Source organism: Sarcophilus harrisii, chromosome 2 (genome assembly GCF_902635505.1).
Source record: "Sarcophilus harrisii chromosome 2, mSarHar1.11, whole genome shotgun sequence".
Taxonomy (NCBI): Eukaryota; Metazoa; Chordata; class Mammalia; order Dasyuromorphia; family Dasyuridae; genus Sarcophilus; species Sarcophilus harrisii.
Window position 1 is genome coordinate 149,143,543 of NC_045427.1, and position 27,535 is coordinate 149,171,077.

At 33.9% G+C, this 27,535-nt stretch overlaps 1 protein-coding gene across 3 annotated transcripts in view; it reads right to left on the minus strand.

The window, feature by feature from the left end:
- KIZ (kizuna centrosomal protein) overlaps nt 1–27,535 on the minus strand; it is a 219,064-nt gene that overhangs the window by 39,067 nt on the left and 152,462 nt on the right. For all 3 annotated transcript variants that reach the window (XM_031951038.1, XM_031951039.1, XM_031951040.1), the window contains 2 exons: nt 22,548–22,712; nt 13,750–13,897 (listed from right to left, as the gene is read on the minus strand). In XM_031951038.1, coding sequence (XP_031806898.1) covers nt 13,750–13,897; nt 22,548–22,712 — 313 coding nt within the window. The remainder of the gene's footprint in view (nt 1–13,749; nt 13,898–22,547; nt 22,713–27,535) is intronic.

Sequence of the window (27,535 nt, forward strand, 5' to 3'; positions counted from 1 at the left end):
TAAAGGGATTGATTATTAAAAAGGAGGAGACCTCAAGGGCCATTTATTAAAACTTTTATCTGAAGAAGAATCAATTCAATAATATCCTCAACAATTCAACAACATCCCCAACAAGCTACTCAGTTTTCATCTGAAGGACTCTAGAGTATGGGAGATTATACCTCCTAAAACAATCCATTCTAATGTTAGATAGGGTTAATTATTAGGATGTTTATTCCTTACACTGAGTTTAAATCTACCTATCTGCAGTTTCCCCCTATTCCTCCTAACTTTTATTCTAAGGATTTGAGAGTTTATTTAGTCTTTGTACAAATAAGGAAATCCAGGCAGAGAGAGCATTTGACTCACCTAAGGTCATATTCATAATAAAGACAGAACTGGTATTCAAAACCTAAATCATCTGAAAGAAAATGTGAGCTCTTTAAAACAAAAGAATGTCTGTTAAAAACATAATCAAAAAATTTTCATTTTATATTCTATTATTCTTTATCCCATGTTTAGTTAGGAGATCTTATCCTAGCTATAGAACTGAATGATAATTTCTTCTTTGCTCTTCTGTTTCCTCTGTGACTTTTTATGTCTAAACCATGCAAATAATATTTTGATATATGGTCTGAATTAATATAAAATAAACAAAGACTACTTTCTAGTGGTCCCAGTTGCTTCTGCTAAACAGTACCTCAGTAGCTGTGGCCTAAAGTCACAATCAAAAAGATTCTGCTAACAGAAATGAGACCATTCTCTTAGAGAGACAAGGGATTAGTACACTGGAAAGGAATATGGTTTGATAAGATGATAGAGCATTCTATTGATAGTGACTACTATTTCAATTTATCAAGATATTTTTAATATCAACAGCATATTATAGTAAGTACGAACTCTTTAGTTCATACTTATCATCAAGGATTCTAATGAACTCATTAAATACACGATCAAGTTTAGAATAATGTATTATGAAATGAGTTTGATATTTCACAAAATCCTAGCATTCTATAGCTGAAGTAGCAATGTCAAATCAATAGGTATTTAATAGAGTTCAGTGCTGGGGATATAAAGAAAGGCAAAAGATAGTGCCTGTTCTCCAACAGCTCATGGTCTAATGGAGAAGACAGCATTCAAACAACTATGTATAATAAGATATATATATATACACACACACACACACATACACACACACACACACACACACACACACACACACACACACAGTAGTCCTCATTTCTCACCAGACTTTGGGGATTTTCTGGCTTCTTTATAAGCCTTTACTGGGCTCTCCAAACCTCTCTTGGAGTTGGAGATGTGAGACTGGAGATAAAAAGAGATATTAAGGACAGATAAGCAGATCTGAGAATCATCATCCCAAAGATGGGAGCTGGAGGGCTATGGAAAGAATATTGGAGAACACTCATGGTTAGTGTTCTGAAGATCCAACAAAAGACCCAGAGAAGGAATGGTCAGATAGGTAGAACAACCAGAATGCATCGGTATTATTAAAACCTAGGGGAAAAAAAGAGTATTGTGAATATGAGGCTAATTGGTAGTGTCCAAGGCTACAGAGAAGTCAAGAAGGAAAGAGACTGAGAAAATTTATTTGATATGGCAATTAATAGATCATTGGTAACTTTGGAAAGAGTACCTTTGGTTGAAAGATACTACACAGCTAGAAGGCAAATGATAGAAAAGAAAGTAGAACCTATTTGAGACAATTTTCCTCAAGAATCTAGTTATAAAAGTGAAGAGAAATATGGATCAATAGCTAACATTGGATAGATGAATCAGAGATGTGGCTTTTTTTGGTTTATTTGATCTCTTAATAGGATTTTATTTTTTAAAATCACATATAAAGATAGTTTTCAACATTCACATTTCTAAGATTTTAAGTTCCCAATTTTTTTTCTCCCTCCCCAAGGCAGCAAGTAATCCAATAGAGATTATACATGTACAATCATTTTAAACATATTTCAATATTAATCATGTTGTGGAAAAAAATCAGAACAAATCAGAAAAATCATGAGAAAGAAAAAGCATCTCTCTTCCCCCAAAAGGTGAAAATAGTATGCTTTGATATGCATTCAGTCTCCATAGTTTTTCCTCTGAATGTTAATGGCCTTTTTCATCCTAAGGCTACTGGAATTGTCTTGTGTAGAGGGCTATGGATAGTAGGGGAACTCTGGGTGAGGTATAAGACCCTTCAGCCCAGAGGAACCTGTTAACAGTGTCTAGTTCGGCTCCCCATCTCTCCTAAGAAATCAGGGAGTGGTGACAACCTGTGTTGTGATTGAAGCAGAGTGATACTAGGTGGCAAAGAGTGATACTAGGTGGCAAACTACGTATACGACAGCAAGTTGTTTATGCAGTTCCACGTGCACAGTATATACTTAGCACATGTGCAGTATTGCTTTGGTTATATAAGGGTATAAGGGTGTGAGAACTTGGAATAAATGATCTCCATATTTAAACCATCCTCAGGAGTCTCGCCTAATCACTCCTCCACTAAGACTATATGTTTTGTCACCCTGGTGTGAGTGTTCTATAAAACACAATATGTTTGTTACCCCAATTTGGGGGCACTAGAAAGCAGGACACAACAGTCTTGGATCACTTTAGTGCTGAGAAGAGCTAAGTCTGTCATGGTTGATCACCACACCATCTTGCTATTACTGTGTACAATGTTCTCTTGGTTCTGCTCACTTCACTCAGCATCAGCTCATGTTAGATTTTCCAGTCCTTTCAGAAATCAATCTGCTCATCATTTTTTATAGAACAATAATGTGACTAGAATATATACCATAACTTATTCAGATATTCTCCAATTGGTAGGTATCCACTCAATTTCTAATTCCCTGACACCACAAAAAGAGTTACTACAAACATTTTTTGACATGTGGATACTTTTCCCTCTTTTATGATTTCTTGGGATATAGACCCAGTAGTACCACTACTGAATCAAAGGCTATGCACAGTTTTATAGCCCAGACGGACTTTTTTTTAAGGATGGAGGAAACATGACCATGTTTGTAGGCAGTAATGAAATAGCTAATAGTGAGAGAGATGAAAATTAGTGAAAGTAGAGAAGATAGAAGGGTAATATGCTGGAAAAAGATAGGATAGATTGGAACCACTTATACACACACATAGTTTTGCCATGACAAACTGTGAGACAAGATAAAGAAAGAGATAGCGACATATCTAGATGTGAGGTGAGGAAAGAAGAGAGAGCTCTTAGGAAATGGCCTCAAATTTTGTTTTTTATTGAAATATGGCAAGTTTTTCATCTGAGAAAGTGGAAGGTATGGGGAGTTATAAAAGATTTGAAGAGGGATGAAAAGGTTGGAAAACCCATTTTGCTAAGTGGAACAATAAATCACATAGATTCAGGCCAGTGCCAACAGTTTTGTGATGGAGAGATCCATGTGCACCCAGAGGGAGGACTGTGAGAACTGAGAATGTGTCACAATACAGTATTTTCACCTTTTTTTGTTGTTGTTTGCTTGCATTTTGTTTTCTTTCTGGTTTTTTCTTTTTGATTTGATTTTTTTGCGTGCATTAAGATAATTGCAGAAATATGTATAGAAGAATTGCACGTTTTAACATATATTGGATTACTTGCTGTCTAGAGGAAAGATGGGGAAAGGAGAGAGAAAAAAATTGGTACCCAAGGTTCTGCAAGGGTGAATGCCAAAAAATTATGCATATGTTTTGAAAATAAAAAGCTTTACCTCTCTTTGTATATATGTATATATTTATATTATAAATTATATAACATATATATTAAGGGTTAGCAGGGCAAGTTCAGTGACAATTTATTAAATGGTATGTGGTGTATAATAGATACAGACAGACAGACAGACACACATGATGGACTTGCAGGAAGATTAGTTTAGCAAGTTAGTGGAGGATGGACTAGAGTGAGGAAAGACTTGAGATGGGGAGAACAAAAATGTTCTCTGCAAGGAAGGAGGAGATATGCCCTGTAATGGGGTAGTGGAATGAAAAATAATAGAATGAACAACATAACCATTAATTAAACAATTGCAATTATTAAAAAGGGTTGATATAGTTTTATCTCACTGAGTACTAAAATAAAAATTTCACAGTAAAATAGGTTTTTTTTTTTAGTTTTAAGTTCTTCAACTGATTACTGTTTTGACTTATGTTCTATTAATAATGTATTTAATATTTATGACTTTATTTGTTTCAGATATCTCTATGTCCTAACACATGGGTCACTTTTTGTCAAAAGTTTCAGATGGGGCTGAGATATATGTATGTTTTTTTGAAGTTCCTCTTAGAAGACACCATAAATCCTTTAGATCTAGTTTCTACAGAAATTTGTTGAATTCCATATTTTTCCCTATTGAATTTTTAGATTTGCAAAAAAAAAAAAATGAATTTTCCTATTATGACATTATTATTGTCCATATTTTCTTATAATTCAGTTAATTTTTTGCTAATGGCTATAAACTGCAAGGTACTTGGTGTTTATAAATTTAATAATGATATCGGTTTATAGTCCATATCTTCTTTTACCATGAATGTACTTTTCTTGTTTATGCTGTGAGTTTTTGTTCTTGGCTAATAGGGTGATATGTTTTGAAGAATACAACTGTTGCATGGAAAGTTTTGTTCTAGCCACTCATTTTCATTCTGTGGGGAAAAAAAAATCCTGTTTTATACTCTGTACATATATTTCTTGTAAGCAGTAGATTATAGAGTTTTGTTTTCTTATTCAATCTTTGTTTTTCCTTTGATGATGTTTAATCCATTTATATATATATATGTATGTATGTATGTATGTATATATATATATATATATATATAATCTGTAAAGTTCAGACTAGCTCTCTGGATGATCTCGGTACTAGTCCAAGTGCTTGGTTTTTGAAGTCTTTGGGACTCACGTGGATGGTCAAACATGGAGTACATTTATTTCAAATTCTCTCAGCCTTATATACCCTAATATCCTTACATAACTATAGCACTCTGCATATTGTCAGCAGGGTTCCTTTTACTACAGGGTCTTATAAGAACCCTTACAAGAGGTCTTATAAGAAGTATATCTCGGCCAGGGTTCCCCATTATCTGTGGCCCGCCACACACACACTCACACACACACACGCACACACACACACACACACACACACACACAATTATATTAGGGATTTTTTTTTGTTCCTCTTTAAAAACAATATTTTTGTCCCTCCAGTTTTTTTTTTTGCTTACTCTACTTTAAGGAAACTACCCAAATGCTTTCTTCCTCTCAACCTCAAGTCTCTCACGTCCTCCTATTTGACAACCCTTTCTCTGAGTGAGGCTAATAACTTTGTGGCTTTGATCATGAGATCCATTTTTACCCCATGTCTTCTTCATGACTTTTTTCTTTACTATTTGTATGAGTCCATCCTTCCCACTCTTTTGGATAGTTAGTTGTTTCCAAGAACTAATTCCACTTTTCCTGAGGTAAAATGCTATTTATGAAGGCACAACCCTCTCTCAGAGGTAGTGGGTCTCTCTGAATTACAAATCCCTGCATATTTTACTCATTTTAGTGTTTAAATATGAACTATCTAAGGTCCCCACCATCATAGAACATCTTTGTCTTCCCCTTGGGAATCTTCTTCAGTGGGACTCCTTCCTATTACTGAATTGAGACTTCCTTTCCTATTTCACCCATTTTCCCACAGCCTTTCTTCTGAAAAGTTCTTTCCCTCCTTACTGTTTACTAACGATATGATTTAAGCAAATAGGGAAAACATTTTTACAGTCAAAAGTTCTGATAAAGGCCTCATTTCCAAAATATATAGAGAATTGACTCTAATTTATAAGAAATCAAGCCATTCACCAATTGACAAATGGTCAAAAGATATGAACAGAAAATTCTCAGACGAAGAAATTGAAACTATTTCTAGCCATATGAAAAGAGGTTCCACGTCATTATTAATCAGAGAAATTAAGACAACTCTGAGATACCACAACACACCTGTCAGATTGGCTAGAATGACAGGGAAAGATAATGCAGGATGTTGGAGGGGATAGAGGAAAACAGGGACACTGATACATTGTTGATAGAATTGTGAATACATCCAGCCATTCTGGAGAACAATTTGGAATTATGCTCAAAAAGTTATCAAACTGTGCATATCCTTTGATCCAGCAGTGTTACTATTGGACTTATATCCCAAAGAGATCTTTTAGAAGGGACAGGGACCTGTATGTGCACGAATGTTTGTGGCAGCCCTGTTTGTAGTGGCCAGAAATTGGAAACTGAGTGGATGCCCATCAACTGGAGAATGGCTGAATAAATTGTGGTATATGAATATTATGGAATGTTATTGTTCGGTAAGAAATGACCAGCAGGATGATTTCAGAAAAGCCTGGAGAGACTTACATGAACTGATGCTGAGTGAGAAGAGCAGTACCAGGAGATCATTATATACTTCAACAACAATACTATATGATGATCAACTCTGATGGACGTGGCCATCTCCAGCAATGAGATGAACCAAATCAGTTCCAATAGAGCAGTAATGAATTGAACTAGCTACACCCAGCAAAAGAACTCTAGGAGATGACTATGAAACATTACATAGAATTCCCAATCCCTATATTTTTGTCCTCCTGCATTTTTGATTTCCTTCACAGGTTGATTGTACACTATTTCAAAGTCCGAATCTTTTTGTACCATAAAATAACTGTTAGGATGTGTATACTTATATTGTATTTAATTTATACTTTAACATATTTAACCTGTATTAGTCAACTTACCATTACGGGGGAGGGGATGGGGAGAAGGAGGGGAAAAATTGGAACAAAAGGTTTGGCAATTGTCAATGTTGTAAAATTACTCATGCATATAACTTGTAAATAAAAAGCTATAATAAAAAAACTTTTTAAAAAAAAGCATATAACACAATGTCCTCTATATTTTTCCTATTTTCTCCCTTTTTATGCATCCTGCGACCCTGCAACTTTGGTCTCATACCAAAACCAACCAACAAACAAAAACTCCAAACACATTGCTTCACTGGCAGATGGTGTGGTGTAAGTTTTAGTTCATGGTGTTTTAGTCCTGTTCTGCCACGTTTTCAAATATGACTTCCCCTTTCTCCTTTTTTTCCTGGTGTACTTGTAGAGAAAAAAATTTTAATGGTCTTTCTGTTATTTTTAGTTGTTGCTTTTAACCTTATAGGTCTCTATCTAGTTTGTTTTCTTTTGCTTTTTCATTTTCTGGGAGTAATTTATTTCATTACTTATTCTGTCCTTAGTAACTATCCTTATTGACCTTGTGTTTTGATTGTCTGGGATGCTTGCAGAACAAAAAATTTGCTCATGTTTGTATTTTTATAAATTAGAATGACTGAATTGCATTTCTTTTATTATATTTATCATAAACACTTATTAAAAGTCCATCTTTTTTCACTGATGACATTTAAGTTTGCAGGGTTTATTACCTACTCTTCAGAATAAATTAATTCATTTTCTTCTCCTATTTCTGTCCTATTTAAATTTCCTTTATTTTTAAAAGCCTTTCTTCTTCTGCTCACATGTAGAAGTTGTTGTCACTAAGATAGTTAAATTATATATAATAATAAATAATTATATGTCTTAGAATTTGCAAAATAGATTTTTTTTGAGCTGTAAACGATTTTGATTGCCATTTTTTCTGTATTCAGAAGTTTTGGGGGCATTTTCTTAAATTATTTCTCATATGAAAGTATTTAGGATTTTTGAATTATGTATTTCTGGAGACCTATAACCCTTTAGCTGTCTCTACAATATGTTTTCTTTTAATATTCCATTTCTGGATCCTGAGTCTATCATCCAACGTATTAGCTATCTCTCCTAGCTTTCTGACATTTGCAAATTTGAAAAACATGCCATCTATGCCTTCTTCAAATCATTAACAAAAATGTTAGATAGAAAAGGACCAAGCATAGATTCTTAGGGAACTATATTAGAGATTATCTACCAAGTAGATCATATGCTCAGATCTTAAACTGTGATCTCATTGATGTGAAAATTTCCTCCAAAGATACAGACAGCAACACATATATTCCTTCCCATTCTATGCAATTTTGGTCTATTCTTCTTACCAAAAAGGTCACAATATACTCAGAGCCTTCCTTTATTTTTCTTGATGGAAGAGGATTATCAGTGGAACATATGAGTTCACTGATTTATCCTTACTTCCCTTATATAACCAGTATTTTTCTTTTTGCATAATATATCTCCTTGATAACAATCTTTACTTTAGTTCTTATTCACAGCACTAAATTTTTGTTGTTGTTCCTGTTGTGATGATAATGAAGATGACATTGGGTCTTGATCAGGTTGGAAGTGCAGCATCCATTCAATTTGCTTCCACTACCAACCAGGACAGGAACTTTGATATACTCTATTTCTGACCTGCATTAGTTCCCCTTTCCTTATGCAGCTTGGTGGAGTCTCATTCCCAAGGACTTCTATTATGTATTGGGCTTAGTGTGGAAACAGTGCAGAACTTGTTAGTTGAAGTGATCCACCAATCTCAGCCTCCCTATTATCAGGAATAATAGACATTTGTTATCATACCCAGCCATAATTCTGCTATGTACTGTGAGTTTACTCATCTATAGTATGTGTCCAAACAATTTTCTAAATGATATTCATCTTTAATTCTTTATAGACTGTAATTTCTATGACTCTACAAAAACATTATGATAAGTTTGAGGTCACAACAGTTTACAGAATTCACTTTTTCTTTTTGAAAAAAACTGAAAATGCCTATCTTCACATACGGATCACTTTAGTATTCCACAAAGTTTTTCAAGATTACTGACAACAGTTCAGCAATCAAATTATCACATTTTTTTTTTCAATTCCCTAGTAAGTTGTGACTTGAACTCATTAAGAACTGCTAATTCTCCCCTATTATTTGCCTTTCTTGAGCTGGGGATCACCTTCCTATTAGCCATTATTGTTCCATGTTTTTCATTTCAAAGATCATTCTCCTTGGCAGAAAAATGAGAAGCAAAATAGATTTAAGTAATTTTGTCTTCTGTTGACATGATCCTAACCATGTCATTATGGAGTCTTATTCTTTCCCCCACTTTAGCGATATCTACTTTTGTTTTCCACTTTTTTTCATATATGTGTTTTTCATTCTTGAGACATTTTCCCAGTAAGTAAAAACAAAATATATAAAAAGTAAATTTGCAGTTCTATCAAGAAAAATATAGCCAATATAGACTCTTTCTCTCTCTCTCTCTCTCTCTCTCTCTCTCTCTCTCTCTCTCTCTCTCTCTCTCTCCTTCCCTCCCTTCCTTCCTTCCTTCCTTGCTTCCTTTCTTTTCTTTCTGCTGAGGCAATTGGAGTGAAGTGATTTGCCCAGAGTTACACAGCTAGGAAGTGTTAAATGTCTGAAACCAGATTTGAATTCAGGTTGTCCTGACTAGTACTCTATTCATTGTGCCACCTAACTGCCCCATCAATATAATCTTTATAAAAATATTTCTCATTTGCTTTGAGGAGATTTCACATCAAGGAAAATAAATAATAATTCTAAAGACTTTGATAAACAACTTTGCATTCCCAAGATTACTAGGACTATAAGAAAATATTAAAAAAAAAAACTTTTTTAATGCATTGAACCAAATAGTTTCAATCATGTATTTAATGTCCTTAATACTTAAGTACGTGGTGGTGAAGAGGTCCTGAGAAGAAATTCTATTTTGCTTTCTATACTTTTTAGTACAACCTTGGAAATAAGGCATTACACATGAAAGGAACTTAATTTCAGGAATAAACTAAAACAAAATCTCAATGAATAAGCAAAGATTACTATCAAATGAAAGCCAATGTAATGTATGAACCTTTGTATTCACTCACTTCATAAAATAAAATCAAGTGTTCCTTTAGAATTCTTAAATCTGGATGATCATCAGATACTATGAGTTCTTATATTGTGTTAAACAAATAAATTAACTAAAGTCAATATTGAAATGAAAGATAAAAATTAAATTAGAATTCATATTGCATGCAAGAGAAAATTTCTGATTACTATAGTCAAATGAAATATACAGAAAATTAAGCTACTTACTAGTATTAGTTAATAAGTATTGAATTACTCTTTCACAGAATAAAAAACCTAAGTTATTGCCTTCTATTGATTATCTCCAACTTATCTTGTATATATCTTGTTTGTACAGAGACCTTCTGATTTTAAATACCCATTAGACTATGAGCTCCAGGAGAGAAGGGATTGTCTTTTGCTTTTTTTATTTTCAGTATTTAATGCAGTGCCTGGAATATAGCAGGTGTTTAGTCAATGTTTAATGACTGACTGATTATTGATAATTAAAAAAACATTGCTATTAAGAACTCCTTAAATAATTTCAAATAAAATAAAACTTAAGGACTATAAATAAAGTAAGTTAATAAATGTTATTTTACAGAAGTTTTAAATTTTCTTTTTGGAATTTAAAGAAGCATAAAGCATAGTACCTAATAGCTTATAGATCCTTAAAAAAAGTAATGAACTTCTCCACCTAACATTAGAATACTAGGATATAGCATTTTTCTATTTATTCACATGAGTAATGATTTAAGCCAATAATTCACAGGAAACAAAGAAATATATACTGGATAAACATAATTATCACTTTTTTTTTCTTACCACTGTTTAAAGCAAATGGAAAAGTTTAAAGGAAGAAAAACAGCAAGCTGCTATCATTTAGAAATATCATCCTTTTATGTAATAAGTTACTTTATATGTAATAAAAAAATCAAAATACATAGAATGAACTTAAAAATTAAATTGTCATAAATTTGCTTTAGTAGGTATTACAATATTGTATTACAATACAAAAGATAAAATGATCACTTATGACAAGTTATTACTCTTTAGAGAATAAGAGGCTACATTGATCTTCAAAGAGATTCTGATTAATTTTTCATTGTTTCTCTACTGAATGGTAGTAATACATGTCTCAAGAAGGGTATAAAATCAAACATATGACTGAAAATACTTTTAAAAAATCTAAAAGATCTCTTCAGGGAACAAATAGTTACCATTCCTCTGTCTATAAACTGAAACTTGATATTTCAAACATATCTTTTTTAAATAAGAGTAAAATACATGCCAACAAAAATGTCATTTAATATTATACAAATGTGGCAAATATAAAATTTAATATATCATTCAGCAGACTGTCTTCAATTCAATATTCACTTATTAAGCATCACTATGTGCCAGAAATTATGCAAGGAAGGAATACAAAGGCAAAATTGAAACAATTCTTGACATCAAAATGCTTAGCTGTACTACAAGGAAACAATCTGTTCAAAGATAAGTAAATAACAATATATCCATATCTAAATATTTTTAAAATACAAGGTAATTACTAGGCAGGGAATAGATGTAGAATATTGGGAACTGAGAGATTCAGGAAAGATTTTGCTTAGTAAGCAGTATAAGATAGGGAAGAAAATTTCAAGCAAAGTATAGAATCCTTATTCTCAAGGAACTCAGTGTTTATTGAGGAAGACAATATGAAAATAATTAGGTAAAACAAAATATATGAAGGATACAATCTCAGAGGGAAGGGAATATTGAGGAGGACTGCAAAAGGCTTTTTTGGGGAGTGGGAAACTATAACATGTTAGACAGTTTAATACATTGTTTATAATTCATACCACTAAAAACATAAAATTGTACCTATATTTTAAAAAATCTTCAATAAAGAAAGAAATTATATTCATCAGATCTTCTTAACAGACAGATATATTTGTAAATATTTGGTAAAGGTTTCTTGAAGAAGGTAATAATAAGCATTTACACAGAATTTTAGGGTTTGCAAAAAACTTCCCGAATATTATCTCATTTGATCTTCCTATAATTTTTAGAGGTATGTTTCTCATTTTTCAGAAAAGGAACTGGAGACAAATAGAGATTAAGTGAGTGACTAGAGTCTCATAGATAGTAAATACCATAGGTTGGATTTGAACTTGGGGGTTCCTGATTCCAAGTGCAGCATTCTATTAAGGGTGCTACAACACAGCCAAAAAGGTGTGAATTAGTAGATATCTGAAGGAAACCAGGGAAAGCAGGCAATGGAGTTGGGGAGGAAGAGAGTTCCAGGTCTGGAGGATTAGCAGTAAAAACACATGGAGTCTGGAGATGGAATACTGAGTATCAGCAACAGTAACGAGGCCACTGGTTTGTAAAATTACATAGTAGGGGAGAAAAGGGGGAAGATGTAAGATGACTAGGGGGCTTTTTGAGTATGGGGAAAACAGGCATATTTGTAGGCTGTAGAGAAGCAGCCAATTGATAGGGAAGAAATTAGTGAGAGGTAGAAGGTTGGATGAAATAGAATCACATATGCATATAGAGAGATTTATCTCAGCAAAGAAAAGGGCTACCTCTTCATGTGAGAAAAGATTATAGGCCATGAGAGTCATGGAAAGTATACAACTGGTGCAAAATGAGGAGGGCACACAGTGAATGACTTAAATTTTTTCAACAAAAGATGATACAAGATTTAAATTAAAAGGCTTGGGAGAGGGATTTGAGGAGGGATGAGGATAGTGAATGGATTGGAAACATAACAGGATTGCCCTTGCCACAGGGAGGGTTCAATTTGAGATTATTTAATATAAACTTGTAGGGGACTTAAGTCATCATGGTTTCATATTGTTGTCAAAATTTGTCCTTCCTTCTTGAAGAGGACCATGACACCAAGGAGATGATGCCAGGATTTGCAAGTGAATTGGATTTAAGTAAGAGAGGACTGTGTAGTCAGCAGGCTCACTTTCTTCTCTGGAGTCATCTGGGTCCAGTGGCCAGATATACATTAGGACTATTGGAGATGGCCCTAGATGCAACAGGACACCTTGGCCTCTTTAAGTTTTTTGTTTTTTTTTTAAAACAGATCTCAGTTTGACTGAAGCAACACCCAGTCAGTAATTAAGGCTAGGCAGTGAATGGCCTTTTTTAAAGGAGTAAAGGTAGCAGATTATGGAAATAATATGAAAGGGGTAACACTTTCTACAGTATAAAAGGGCAAGGGACTTGATGGAAGAGACAGTGCATCTGAACTTGTTTAACATGGGGCCAATAGTGAAGTCAGCTGTGCAGAGGTGATAATCAGGGGTAGGACTCAGAAGCAAAGATGCGGGGATGATTTGCCATTTTCTTCTCTGGTAGAATAAGACAAATAGAGACAAAATGACTTGCCTAGGTCCATATAGCTACTAAGAATCTGAGACTGGATTTGAAATTAGATCTTCCTAACTCCAGACCCAGCATTCTACCTTCTGAGCTACCTAACTGCCTTTGCCTCCCAAAGGTAGAAAATCCCAAAGTTAGGTCCTATAAATGTTTAATATCTTTGGTAGTCATCGTGAGTTCTGTTGTATTCTCCAACCAACAGCTACAGAGCAGAAAGAAACCTCTACACTCTACTGAGAAGATCAGTTTTTAAATTGTGTTCTATATCATCCTCAGAGTTTCAGAAGAGCAATACCTACTATTAGCTCCCTGTAAACAAATGGTTGTATCAGACAATCTATCACAAAGACCTGTGTCACTACTATGTGAAGAGCTGGACTTCTAGAGTATAAAATGCAACACAAAGGCTTCTATAACCTTTGAAAACCTTTGCTGAAGATATCTGATTGTTTTCCTTTACATTGTAGTTCTCGAGGACATTAGATATTGCTCCAAAATGAATAATAGCATAGTATTAAAAAATTACAAAAATTACTAACCGTAGAACTTTGGTCACTGTTCTCAGCTAATAAGACTTCAAACATTTTGGCAACTTCTTCTTTGAGAGAGATATTGTGTTTTTTTAAGGCAGAAACATGCTTTAATAACTGATTTCTTAATGCGCCAGAGTTAAATAGTTCTTCAGAGCTGTAAAATAGAAATACAGAAAAAAAATATCAATTTTCACGTTGATTAATAATCACTTATGGAATGAGGCCTGAAATGTTTTCAAGGTCTCCAAAACTAAGTGCAAACTTTTAAAATAGAAATAATCAAAATATAATCTTAATCTTAGCTTTATAAGGGGATATATGCCTTCTTAGTTAACTCTGCTTGCAATCAGAATATGCTACTTTGGATTTAGTGTCATGGTCTTTACAGCTAGTCTTTCCATAAGCATATAATCTGAAAGACATTAGTTTCTTTCTTTCTTTTTTTTTTTGCTGAGGCAATTGGGATTAAGTGACTTACTTAGGGTCACATAGCTAGGAAGTGTTGTGTCTGAAGCCACATTTGAATTCAGATCCTCCTGATTACAGGGCTGCTAATTAGTTCATTTTCTACCAATAAGAACATTTATTTAAAGAAGCGGAACATAAAAGTATTAACTAGTATTAATAATACTTTATTTGAAAAGCTAAAAATCAAAGCAAGATCAAAAGTAAAAGAAACACCATAGGATGATAATAGAACTTCTTGTTTAATTAGAAACCATCCTTAACTATACATATTGACTGCTACTTTTTCTGACTTCAGTATCCTTTCACATGCTTGAGTAAACAATTTTTTCAATTCATTTTTACTTCTTAACTAGGGTCAAAACCATTCTGGAAAGGTGTTCATAGCTCTAACCCTTCTGATCAGTTTTCTGTCACAAATTCTTACACACAGCATTTCACAACTTTAAGCATGTTCCCTTTGAAACAAGTCTCCAAAGTTAAGTGTTAGGGTTTCCTGGAAGGCATTACTCACCTTCCTCTTTGGATTAATTCTAAGAGTGTATGATCAAACAATTGGAAGGTAGGAAAACAGGCACTAATTCATCTTCATGATAACAGCCAAACCTGAGTTTGTGTCAAATATACGCATATCTACCCTTATCTTTCAACACTCCCCTTCCTTCACCAGTGTAAACTTCCAATCTTCCCCCTTTTGAAACAATTTCAGTCTGCCATGCACCCCCTAGCAGTTATCTGCATAGATAGGATAGGTAAAATTCAACTATCTTATTCTTCCACCCCAAAACCTTAAAGCCATGTAAGATGCTCTTAAAAGGAAGGCTCCTGTGGTGGTTATAGCTTGCAGGTCACATATTATCCTCTATTCCTCAACTCAGGCTTAACTCTCTTCACACCTCCCCTGATGCTTTATACACCTAGTGATTTGAACTACAAAAGGATAAGCTTAGGCTCAGGGAGGGTTGTCAGAATCTTTTTCTGAGCTCCAACTGCTTGTATGTCACTTCCTTCAGTTTCTGACTCCGTCACTAAGGAAGAAAAGTATATTTTATATTCTTTTTTTATTCATATATATGTTTTAAACTTTAATTAGTAATGTTTTAATTTGACATCATAGTTTATAAATGCCTATTATATTTTATAAAAAAAGAAAATAGCCTGAACCTGCTAGAGTACCTACAACAGGTAAATTTTTGTCTATATCATAGATTAAAACATTATGGTTCCCTCCAAAACCACTCCTCTTCCAAATTCTTCAATTAATATTGAAGGGCACTTTACCATTCCAATTACCCAGATTCTCATTATCTTGGTGTCACTTCTGACTACTTACTTTCCCTTACCCCATATACACAAATCAGTTGCCAAATCTTGTCAATTCTACCTCCACAATTTCTCTTCCATCCTCCTGATAGCTAGGCAGTCTAGTGGCTAGAGTGGTGGGCCTGGAATTAAGATCTGAGTTCAACTCTGATCTCAGTTACTATCAGTGTTACTTTGGGTAAAACACTTCACCTCTGTTTGTTTCAGTTGCCTCATCTTTCAATCATTGATAATAATAGCACCTGTTTCTTAGGGTTGTTGTGATCACATGAGATAATACTTGTAAAGCACTTAGGACAGTGCTTCATACATAATAAGCATATAAATGTTAGCTATTATTATCTATTTTTATTATTTCCTTCTCTCTATTTGCACAATTCAGGGCCTCATCATTTTTCAACTGGGTTACTATAATCACCTCTTATGTCTTCCTTCGCTGCATCAATTTGAATCCTATAACTCAAGTCTCTCTCTTCAATCCATCCTCCAAAACAAATCAATTCAGGAGGAAGAGAAGATTTGCCTTGCTCAAGTAAAGGGACACTTGAAATGAGATAACATAAATTTGTGGTTGGCCTATTCAATGTGTTTTTTTAATTTCTTTCAGCTTCATTTAACATCAGGTGAATGAAAAAAAAAAAAAATGGAGGTGGATGTTGGGAATATTCCAGGACAGAGACTTGCCAAGATGTAACAGGAAAAAGGGAAAAGGGAATTGAGGGTGAAAGACGGTATACAGTTGAGTGGATTTATCAAAGGGCTGAGATAAATAGGGAAGAGAGTGTAGTCATTGCAGGGATAGTGTCCTAGAAAGATCTGAGAGCTGGAGGCAATAGTAATTATGATGACAATTAAAAAAAAAAACAGATTAAGGATGGTAAATCATAATAAGGTTAACTTGAAATAATAAAAGATTATGATTAATTATCTAATCTAAAGGAATTTAGGAATTCACAAAAATGGAACTGGAAAACTATTGGATGAAGGTAAAATCAAAGATATGCCTATTTGTTTAACTGAGGTCAAATGAAAGAAAAATGGATAGAATAAATTAAGAACCTTTAGAATATTTGAAGGATTATCAATATTATACAGAAAAGTCTCCTAGTATAAGAGAGGGAGATGGGGAGCAGGGAAAGAAGGTGAGTTAGGCATTGAACTTATTGAGGAAGGAAGGAAAATCCTACAAGATTACATATAACACCTATCAAGATTTAGATAAAATGATAAATTTGAGTACTGTGAACCTTAAAAGAGATTAGTTAAAATGGTTCCAGGGGGAGGGGGGAGAGACTGACAGTGGTACTAGGAAACAAGGAGTATTCCAATATCTCAATCATGATTATTAAGTTGGAGAATATTAGAAAAAGAGTAATAAGTAATGGAAAAGGTGATGGGGAACATGTCGTCAAGGGGGCATTATTTCTACTTGAAGAATACAAGATTGAAAGAACAAAACTTTAATTAGTGTTAAGGTGAGAGGAAGATTTATTAATTATTGAGCAGGCATTACCAGGGATAACTAAATCACTAGCATAGGATGAGTAAAGAAGATAGGGCTATGGTAATCATTTTAAAAGAATTAAATCGAATCTTTGAAAAGAGATATTAGGTTATTAAACAACAAAAATGTAAATTTAAAAATTCAAGTATTTTATTTTGGGGCGGGGGGTTTGGTATCAGGAAAACATCTTATTTTCTAATATTACAAAAAGAACTGAAACAAATTTTCTTTTTTAAGACTGATTATTTCAATTAATACCCAAAATGTACAATTCTATAGAAAGTTATCAAATTAATTAGTTGGTATTTTGATTTCTAAATCAGTTTTTTTGTGAGTTCAGGTAAAGAAAAACAATTGATTATGGTCGTCTCTCTGATAAAAAATGAATTTCTAAATCCACAAAACAGAAGACCAGACATTATGGGATTAAGGAAATTATTATATTGTTATGTAACACTTTTTATTTATGATTGCTATTCACAAATGAAGAAGCTAAGAAAAATGATGCTAAACTACTTGTACAAGGTCACACACCAAATGAATGGTAACTGAAACTACAAAACTAGACTTTTATTTCTGATAGTCCTAACTCTTAGAGAACACAATTAAACTTTCTTACCCAAGATCACTGGACAAAAATTAAGTGAATTAAGTAAAAATATTTTTAAAGTAATAATTTTAGTACTGATTTGGGATTATGGTTGTCTATCATTTATTTGATTCTACTTCTCTTGGTACCTGGGATCTACAGCATTATAAAAAGAAACCAAAAATTCTAAATAAAAAAAAAATGAGAATTTGCAGGGGATTTTTAATATTTACTTTTAAAAAAAATTATATAATATAAATGAATACCATAGAGAACTAAATTATATACCTCTTTGGTTTGACACAGAAAGAAAACATGCTTGAAATGGTCTATAATTAATTCTATATAGATGAGTTTTGGGTTTTTTTCTTCTTTTTTTATTATAGTTATGTGATTTCTACCAAATTTTTCCTATTTTTAATTTACTGACAATAGCTTGATATTCTGATCAAAGTTTTATATGAAAATAGAATTTTCAATTGTCAATTTTATGAGAAAATAGGAAAATAAAATAATTGGTATATATATTCATAATCCAAGTAAAATAAATGCTGCCTTTGCAATGGCTTAACTTTTAATATATCTTGTAGTATCTTGAATGTACAGTTGTTGGCATGTTGTTCCCCTATCAGAATGTGAGCTACTTGGGGGCAAGAACTATTTTCTGCTTTTCATTCCCAGATCTTAGTTCAGAAATAGGTACATAGTAAGCAAGTAATAAATATTTATTTACTGACTCATTTTTCATCTCACCTTTTCACCTCTCTGGCTTCCTTCAAGATAGAAGTCCAACATTACCTTTTGCAAGAAGCCTCTTCTGTCTCTTCCCTATCCCATCCCTAGAGCTTTTCTTCACTGATTATATTCTATTTTGAAATATCTTATATGTAATGTAGATATTTGCATGTTGTCTCCCATAATAGATTGCCAGCTCCTTGAGGGCAGGGACCAGGTTTCTTATCTTTCTTTGTATCTCTAATGCTTAGCCCAGTGCTTTAATATATAGAAAGCTCTTAACTGCTTCATGACTGACTGACATGACTTATAAGGAGGTGGTAATAGAGTAAAAAAAAAAGTGTCATGAAAATGCTGTAGACAATGATCCACTTCATTTAATTTGATGAACACAGAAAGGTGTACTTGTCTCAATATCTTCCTCATCACAATATTACCCCCCTTTGATGTAGTTTGAAATGTTCACTGAATTATACCTAGGCCAGGTACTGTTTCCAAATGAATGTCTCATTGTTGTTTAGTCCTTTCAGTCATGTCCATGTCTGCGTATTTGTGACCCCATTTGAGATTTTCTTAGCAAAGACACTGGAGTGGTTTGCTATTTCCTTTTCTAGCTCATTTTACAATGAGGAACTGAGGCAAACAGGGTTAAGTTTAATTTAATTTAATTTATCCAGGGTCATACAGCTAGTAAGCATGTGAGACCAATTTTGAATTCATGAAGATGAGTTTTTTCCTGACTCCAGGCTCAGCACTCTATCCACTGCACTAGCCAGTTGCCCCAAATTAGTGAAATTAGTGTCTCAGGATGAGTCTATTAGATTAATTAATTGACACGCTAGGCCAGGAAGGTTAAAAAAAAAAAAAAAGACTTAAAAAAAAAAGGGAACAGATTACAGAAAAGATAGCATTGAATTGGGAATGAGGTATTGCTGAAGAGCCAACAGAAAATTATTGGGGAAAGAACAACAGATCTGAAGAAATAGTAACCCTTATGGAGCAGATTCAGAAGGAAAATTATTTCACAAATTTGCTTTGGGAGGAAAAATTAAAATCCAAATTAGAATTTAATTGTTAAATACTAGAACACTTCAAGAAATACATACCTAAGTGGTTATTTAATAAATGGTCAGAATGTATTAGCCTATAGCAATTAATTATAAGTCAATAATATACTGTTATTAACAACCACCCCTGGTATTTCTAACTGGCTTTATAAAACTGTTTTGGTAGAGATAGCTATTGAAGGCTACAGATATTAATTTACAGATCTTTGCTAGTAATAAAGAAAGATAGTTTCTTATGAAATACAGAACTAGATGAAAAACTGTAGATCAACAGTCAGATGCTCTATTATGAATGTTATAAACTATAACAAGTTTAAGTCCATTAGACATAGATATATCATATTCTAGCACCCACAATCTCAATTTGGCAGAGAATAATGCAATGAATCATATTATATAACAAATCTGTTTGCAAACAGAATTATAAATGAATATGTGCTTTTTATGTCATACCAAAACAGTAGTTTATGACTAACAGAATATCAGTTTTATAAAACAGCTTGGAGAAAGTAGCTTAGTGAATTGGTAAGGCTTTGGTTATCTTACAAAACACATATATACGGATGAAAAAGATTTCCCTTGTCAGGTTCTTTCCATCACTTTATAAAACATGTTATATTGTAAGACTGTCATTTTTATTTTCCTAATTAAAATTAGATTTTATTTCATCGCCTTTATCATCCAATTCAGAAACTACTACTAATGAAAAAGAAGGAAATTTGGTAAATTTCTAGCATTTCCTACATTTTGTATACTATTTAATTTAGATTCAGCCTACAATAAAAAATATACTTGGGCCATCAGTTCATGGGATCAATCAACAAGCATTTTTGTAAGGCACTGTGCTAGAGCTACAAAGAAAGTTAAAAAAAAAACCCTTTCCCTTCAAGGAACTTGTATTCTAATATCTATTTTAAATTGAGATCTTTTTAGAAGCATCTTTACTAAATTCTCTTGAGCAAGGTCCAAGACAGACCTGCTTTATATATATAATATATAATATGCACATTATTATACATAATAAATATAATATATAAATTCTACTTAAATAAAGCAGTATTATCAGTTGCTATTGGGCCAGGTGAAAGTTAAGTGTAATAAAAAAAAATCACTTTATCATTTATAGTAATTTATATAAGTTTTGTGAATAGCTGGGCTAATAATCAATGTGAATTTAGAATCTCTTAGATTGGTGAGCTTTTAAAGGCCACCTGGTGCACCTTCTTCATTAGAAAACAGAAGCCCAAAAGAATGAAGTGATTTGCCCACTTCATATAATTATTAAGTGAAAATTTTTTCTACTTATACCAATAACATTTCATTTACTTTACTCTTATTAAAATGCCTCTCCATTTATTTTATGAAACTAATTATAGGCCTATATAATAAAGTGACTAAAGAGTCCATGTACTTTGACCTAGAAATTCCATTGCTGGGCTTATACCCCATGGAGGACACTGATTTAAAAAAAAAAAAAAAAGTCCCCACAAAAGAGTGATATTAGCACTTTTTGTGATAGTAGAGAATTGGAAATGAAGTAAAAGTCTGTCAAATGCTAAAAACCATTACATTAAATTCCCAATCCCTATATTTATGCACACATGCATTTTTGATTTCCTTCACAAGCTAATTGTACAATAATTCAGAGTCTGATTCTTTTTGTACAGCAAAATAATGTTTTGGTCATGTATACTTATTGTGTATCTTAAGTTATATTTTAATATATTTAACATCTACTGGTCATCCTGCCATGTAGGGGAGGGGGTGGGGGGGTAAGAGGTGAAAAATTGGAACAAGAGGTTTGGCAATTGTTAATGCTGTAAAGTTACCCATGTATATATCCTGTAAATAAAAGGCTATTAAAAAAAAAAAAAAAGTCTGTCAAATGGGAAATGGCTTTTTACTCTGCTTTAAAAAATGATGAATAAATGTGTTTAAAAAAAAGAATTATGGAAAAGTTTATATGAACTGATTCAGGACGAAGTAGAGTTAAGAAAAGAATATATACAATAACTACAACTTAAAAAGAAAGAACAATCACACACAAATAAAAATTAATGTTGTGAAATTATAAAGAACAGACATGGCTTAGAAAGAAGAAATATCCTATTTTATCTCTGCAGAGGTGGGGGGAAGTTCACAAAGTACTAAAAATTACTATTTGTTCAGACTTTTTCAATGTAGTGATAAATTATGCTAATTTTCCTCCTTTTTTCTAATCTTTCAAAAACTACCTTTTTTTTTTTTTTTTTTTTTTTTTTTTTGAGATGGCTTTTTGTAAAGGGGAAGAAATCTTGTCAGTTCTTGGGTACTGATAATTAGGGGCTTAAACAAAATTAGAACCAGTACAATTTTTAGTTTTCAAAGTTTACTTTTTAATACATATTTCAGTGTGCAAAACAACTAATACCAACTCATATGGTTAAAATACACAAAAGTTTCTGGGGAAAATAAACCCAGGATGCTTAACAGATGTGTTTCAGGCCTAGTCCAACAATATGTTCTCAGGGCCCTAGAGAAAGAATTTTATTTTACATAGTTAATTTATTTAGACTGCCCAAATGAGACTGGAAGTTTAGAAAAGAGCCTAGAGCTCAGAAATGTTAAAGACTAAAGTAATCCCAGAACCCTGCCTGGTGTGGTCAACTGACTGTATATTAGGGTATTTGAAGTGACCTACCCAGGGGCTGCTGGAATGCTTAAAAATTTAAAAACAGACAAACAAAAAGTTTTATATATAACTTTGCTAACATGCATAAATTAAGATTTAAAAAATAATAATAGTAGCTAACATCTATATAAGCAGTTTATATTGCCATAAGCAGACATATCCACTTACCCCTCAAGAAATAAAGTATACATTCAACATGTTACTATGAGTCTATATAAGCCAAACAAAACTATGGGGAAATAAAAAATCAAATAATAGAGGATGTAATCAATCAGAAAGTCATATACAAAATAGCAAACAAAAATCTAAGCCCTTGGCTTAGATCACTTAAAATAGGATTTAGACTAATCTTATGCAACACTTTTCATTTTGAATCACTCTGTATGGCATCCTGACAAACAGAATAAGAATGGCAACCACACAATAGCATTAATTTCATTACTATAATACCTGACTGGCTTTTCATCCACACCACTACCTCTGTCAATAAGAGCTTCCTCAGGTAAGAGGCATTTAGTGGATGTGTGCTGTAACAGTCTCTGAAGCTGGTGAAGGACAACTGCTCCACATGCTTCAAGGTCTTCTTCTTTCAAAATGTCAGTTTGATTACAAAGGCTATAAAATAAAACAGGTGCTGCATGAAATGTTTATTTAAGCACAGACCAACAGCTTATAGAATCTATGGTAGTTCTTCACGGTTTATTGAAATATATCTGTAATATAATCTAGACATAAAAATGCAGCAACTACAATGTCTCTTCACAAAGACGTAAAACAGAGCAGTGTTGGAAAATTCGCTTTAAAAACATGGTAATCAAACCCACTTTTAACTCCTTGATGCCTAAAACTATAAACAATTCTTTAGCTGGGCAATATTATTTGGTGTACACATGATAATGAATTACATGAAAGCATTGGCTTACCTAGATAAAAATAACAGTGTGAGTAAAAAGAATGTTGCATATACAGAAGACATGGATTTGAATCCTACTGATTCCACCTACTATTTGTGTGATCTTGGGCAGCTCAGTGGGTGTTGGTTTCCTAATATGTAAAATGAGGAGACTGTACCAGATCTCTAAAATCTTTTCTAGCTCTAACTCTCTGAACTAAAGAAATAGCAAGACTTAATTTTTTTCTCATCAAAGTATAATATCTATAATTCATAAAGATTTTTTTAAATTGTTATTGCTATTGCTGTGGATGTAGGCCACAGTGGTTCTCAAAGTATGGTCCAGAACAGCCTGGGAATCTCTGAAATCCTTTCAGAGAGTCTACAAATTCATAATTAGTTTTTATTTTTAATGTGATTAATATCTATAACTAAATCCACATAAACAAAAACTCTTTGGACAGATCCTCAATCATTTTTAATAGGATAAAGATATTGAGAACAAAAGTTTGAGAACCACTGATGTAGGGAGTTAAAAAATGATTAGATGAGGTATATGTATCTTCCAAAAATCACTACTTCTATTTATTTAACAAACACTTACTGAATTGGCATTTAATTTTTTCTCTTAATTTCTTAATTTAGTTCTCACCTACTTTTCTAGTTTTATTTCATATTACTTAATGGATAATTTATCTCACACAAACAGGATTTCTAGGTATTTCCCATTCACAATATATTTCTTGCCCCCATGTCTTTGCCCAAGTGGTCTCCCATATCTGGAATGCACTCCTTCCTCACTTGAGGAAACCTAGCTTTAAGACATTGGTCACCCCTCCTACATGAAGCTTCTCCTGATTTCCCCAATAATATTAACCCTGTCTCTTTCTTGAAATGATTATCTTATTTTGTACATATGTTACATTTATATATGTGTGTATATAAGTATTCTCTCTCCCTCCTTCCATTAGACTATAAACTCTTTGAGGACTGAGTCTTTGCCTTTGTACTGCAAGCTCTTAATAATAACCTATGTATATTCTAAGTGTTTGATAAATGTTTTTTTCAATGCTTGTAATAATTCCACAAGGAACTTTCCTGCTTATAGCGACCCAGAATGATCTAAATTCCTAAAACACTTTTGTGTGACATGTGACATAATCTAGTGATTAATTGCATACTATCTTGTAAGCTTCTTCTAATTTATTTCATACCATATTTTGTCCCTTCACCTAGATTATAAACTACTTAAAAAGTAAGAGCTAGTGCTCTCACAGTATCTAAGATAGTTGCTATGTAATGCCAGAGAAACTGAGCAAGATAGAGATTAGAGTATTTAATAGTTTATTAAATGGAGAGATATACTGGAACCAAATGGATCCCATGGTTTGGTCCCAGGGCTGAATGAGACTATTATCTCCAAGAATCCAGGAAACAATGAGAGTTCTCAATGACATATATACACATGACTCAGAAGCAAAGGGTAGATTGAGGCAGGGGTGGAGTCAGGGTATTGAGAGCGGGAATAGGACTCTTGATTGGGTGGGGTGAGCCAACTGAGAAGGGATGACATAATCAGGGGGAGGCACTCCAGACATGGGGAGAGGCATCTTGATAAGACAGTATCTGACAATCCAATAGCTTGGGATTGGGAGAGGCATTCTGATATTCTAAAACATAAGATCTTTTATCCTTATCAAATATTCTGATAAAGAGGGAGGGGAGATTTTGCAAGACTGAGCTTTGACTGAAGCAGAGAAACTGAGTCAGGACTTGGTCAGGATAATTAGGGAGACTGAGAACCATGGCATAACAGGTAAATATATAGTAGAAACATACAGAGAGGGACATATGTATATGTGTGCATATTGAAATATATATGTATATATATATTTGTGATAACATCTAATTTAACCTTTTCATTAACTGGTAAGAAAATTTAGACCTTCAGAGCTTAAGTAAATCTCCCAAGGACAATAGTAAGAGGTAGAGTGTAGTGGTGTTCTTCTTTTCTAAATGGTTCTCTGGGAGCAGGTTTCTCAGGGAGGTTTCTGGAGGCAGCCTTAGTTTCCATTCAAATCAATAATCATCTCAAATACAGCCAGGAGTTAAAATCCAGTCTTTTATTGTCTCTTCCAAAATAGTCCGGTTAGTTTTCTTAGAGGCCTATCTCCCTCCTTGGTTCCAAGAGCTCTTGCAGCTTGTCTTTAGCTCTTTGAGTTTCTGCCTCTAGCTCAACTCCGACTCCTAGATTCTCAATCTCCAACTGACCCTCGCTGAGATTGAGAGCTTCTTATATATGATCTCTTAAAGGACTGAGAGCTTCTTATATATGATCTCTTAAAGATGTGAACCCAAAGGTTGACTCCTCCTCTGAGAGAGCGGGATTGTGGGAGGTGTCTCCCAACTTGTGAACTCCAACGTGTGAGCCAATGTGTAAACTCTCAAAGGTGTAAACACAAGCATTGTTTCTATCAATTCCATTGAGTTAACACCTTGTTTCAAGTTCTGGCTCATAACAGTAGAGCTCAGATTTGAACCTAGGTTCTCTGATGCTAAATTCAGTTCTCTTGCTACTGAATCACACTGCCTTACCTCTCCTTAAGCTTATACCAATTCTCTTTCCTGCTCAGCCAAGACCCAATAAAGAAACTTGTCTCCTAATTTACTGAGAAGAAACAATGTTTATCAAAAGTTCCTTGCTTCTCCTCTATTCTGCATCATACTCAATTATCTTTTTTGTTCCAATTTAACAAAGAACAAGTCCTTCTAGTCGATGCCACCTCAACCCATCTACTTGTACCCTTAATCCCATCCTTTCCCACCTCTTCTTCATTCTCTTATCCATCATTCTCTCAACCTCAATTTATTCAAAATAGAATTCATTACCTTCCTCTTTATATTTTATTTTCTTCCAAATTTCCCTATTTCTGCTAAGGTCACTGCTATCATTCCAGTGAACCTGGATAGTTCACAACTTTGGTATTATCCCTGCCTGTTTTTTCTTCCGTGCCTCACAAATACATTCTTTGCTAGGTTCTGTTCATTCTATTGTCAACATTCTCTCTTAAATCTAGCCTCTTCTCTTTGTATGTCCATTATCTCAGAGTAAGAAAGATCTGAATTCAAGAACTGACTCCGCTGTAAACTGCTGGCTAAGTGACTGAATAAATCACTTAATCTCTATCAAAGCAACTCTGTAAGTCAGTCACTTAACATCTCAAGACAATTCTCTTAAGACTATAGGTTACAGAGAAGATTCAAGCTTGTACTGGTTGAGTTTCCTCATCTGGAAGTTCCATATGCCAGTGAAATGGATGTAAATTGTATCTCCTTTAATCTTTTTTGGGGGGGAGGGGTCTGATATAAAATATGCCCCACTTTGAGGGAAGGGTGCACCAGTGTCTCAAACCCTCCTGGCCTCAGGGAGAGGCCACATCCATTCTTAAGGGAAACTCCAAATAAGTAATTGCATTCATTGGAAATCCCAGCCTGAAGCATGGTCAACTTCTCTATTGAGTTGAAGATTAGTCCCAGCTCAGGGCCAGGGCAAACCCAATAAAACCAGAAGGCCTGTCAATCCATCTCAGCTAAATCCTAATCAGGAGTTTGCCTGCTAAGAATGCTGTTTTCTTAGCATAAATAAATCCATTCTTGCCACAAACCTTGAGCCTGTATTCATTGGGACTTGTGAATTCTTTCACAAAGCCTGCCACTGGACAAGGGGGATTCCATCACTGTCAGGGGATCTCTCAACCCTCAATTCTCACACCTCATCATTTGGTGGCCTGCAATGGGGATCCTGAAATTCTGGCAGAGGAGGTAAGCCCTCTCTTGCTGATTAAATAAGGCTTGTGGTAAAATGGGACAATCTACCTCTGTCTCTATCCCTAAGGATTCTTCCTTAGGCAGTCTCTTAAAAAAGAGACAAATTCGGCTTAAAAAATCTCAAACGAAAAAGCTTAATTTAAAATAGCACTGCAGGATGCTGCTTAAATTTGCTGGAGGGAAATCAAACTCCCTCCTTCCTGCTTCTCTAAGGACACAGGATCCCTTCTCTGCATCTCTATGCAGTCCTTATCAGGAGGCTTCTGAGTCCCTTCCAGAAGAAGACCTTATGTCTGGCAATATTTCTTTAACTCTATCCCCTTCACCTCCTAAACCAGATTCTGAGACTTCCCAGCCCCCACTTCTCAATCTCTCTGATAAAAAGGGGAATGGGACCCCTTTTTATCCTCCTCAGGATATTGATTTTAACCTCTGCCCCCTGAGAAAAGCAGCAGACTCTCACGGAGAGACACAGAGCAGAAGTACCTCTTTTGATGTTAAATCTCTGCCAGACTAATGGTCAGAAAAACCTGACCATTACTCTAAGGACCCCACTCAGTTTTTCCAGGGGTCCAAGGCCAATGTCCTCCAGTTTGATCTTTCCTGGGGAAATGTTAATATTAAACAATGTGCCCCAGATATATGGAAGAAGCTGCAGAAGTTGGCTTTAGGTCCTCAAACTTCTCCCACTCAGCTATTAGAAACAGCAGTTGGAGTC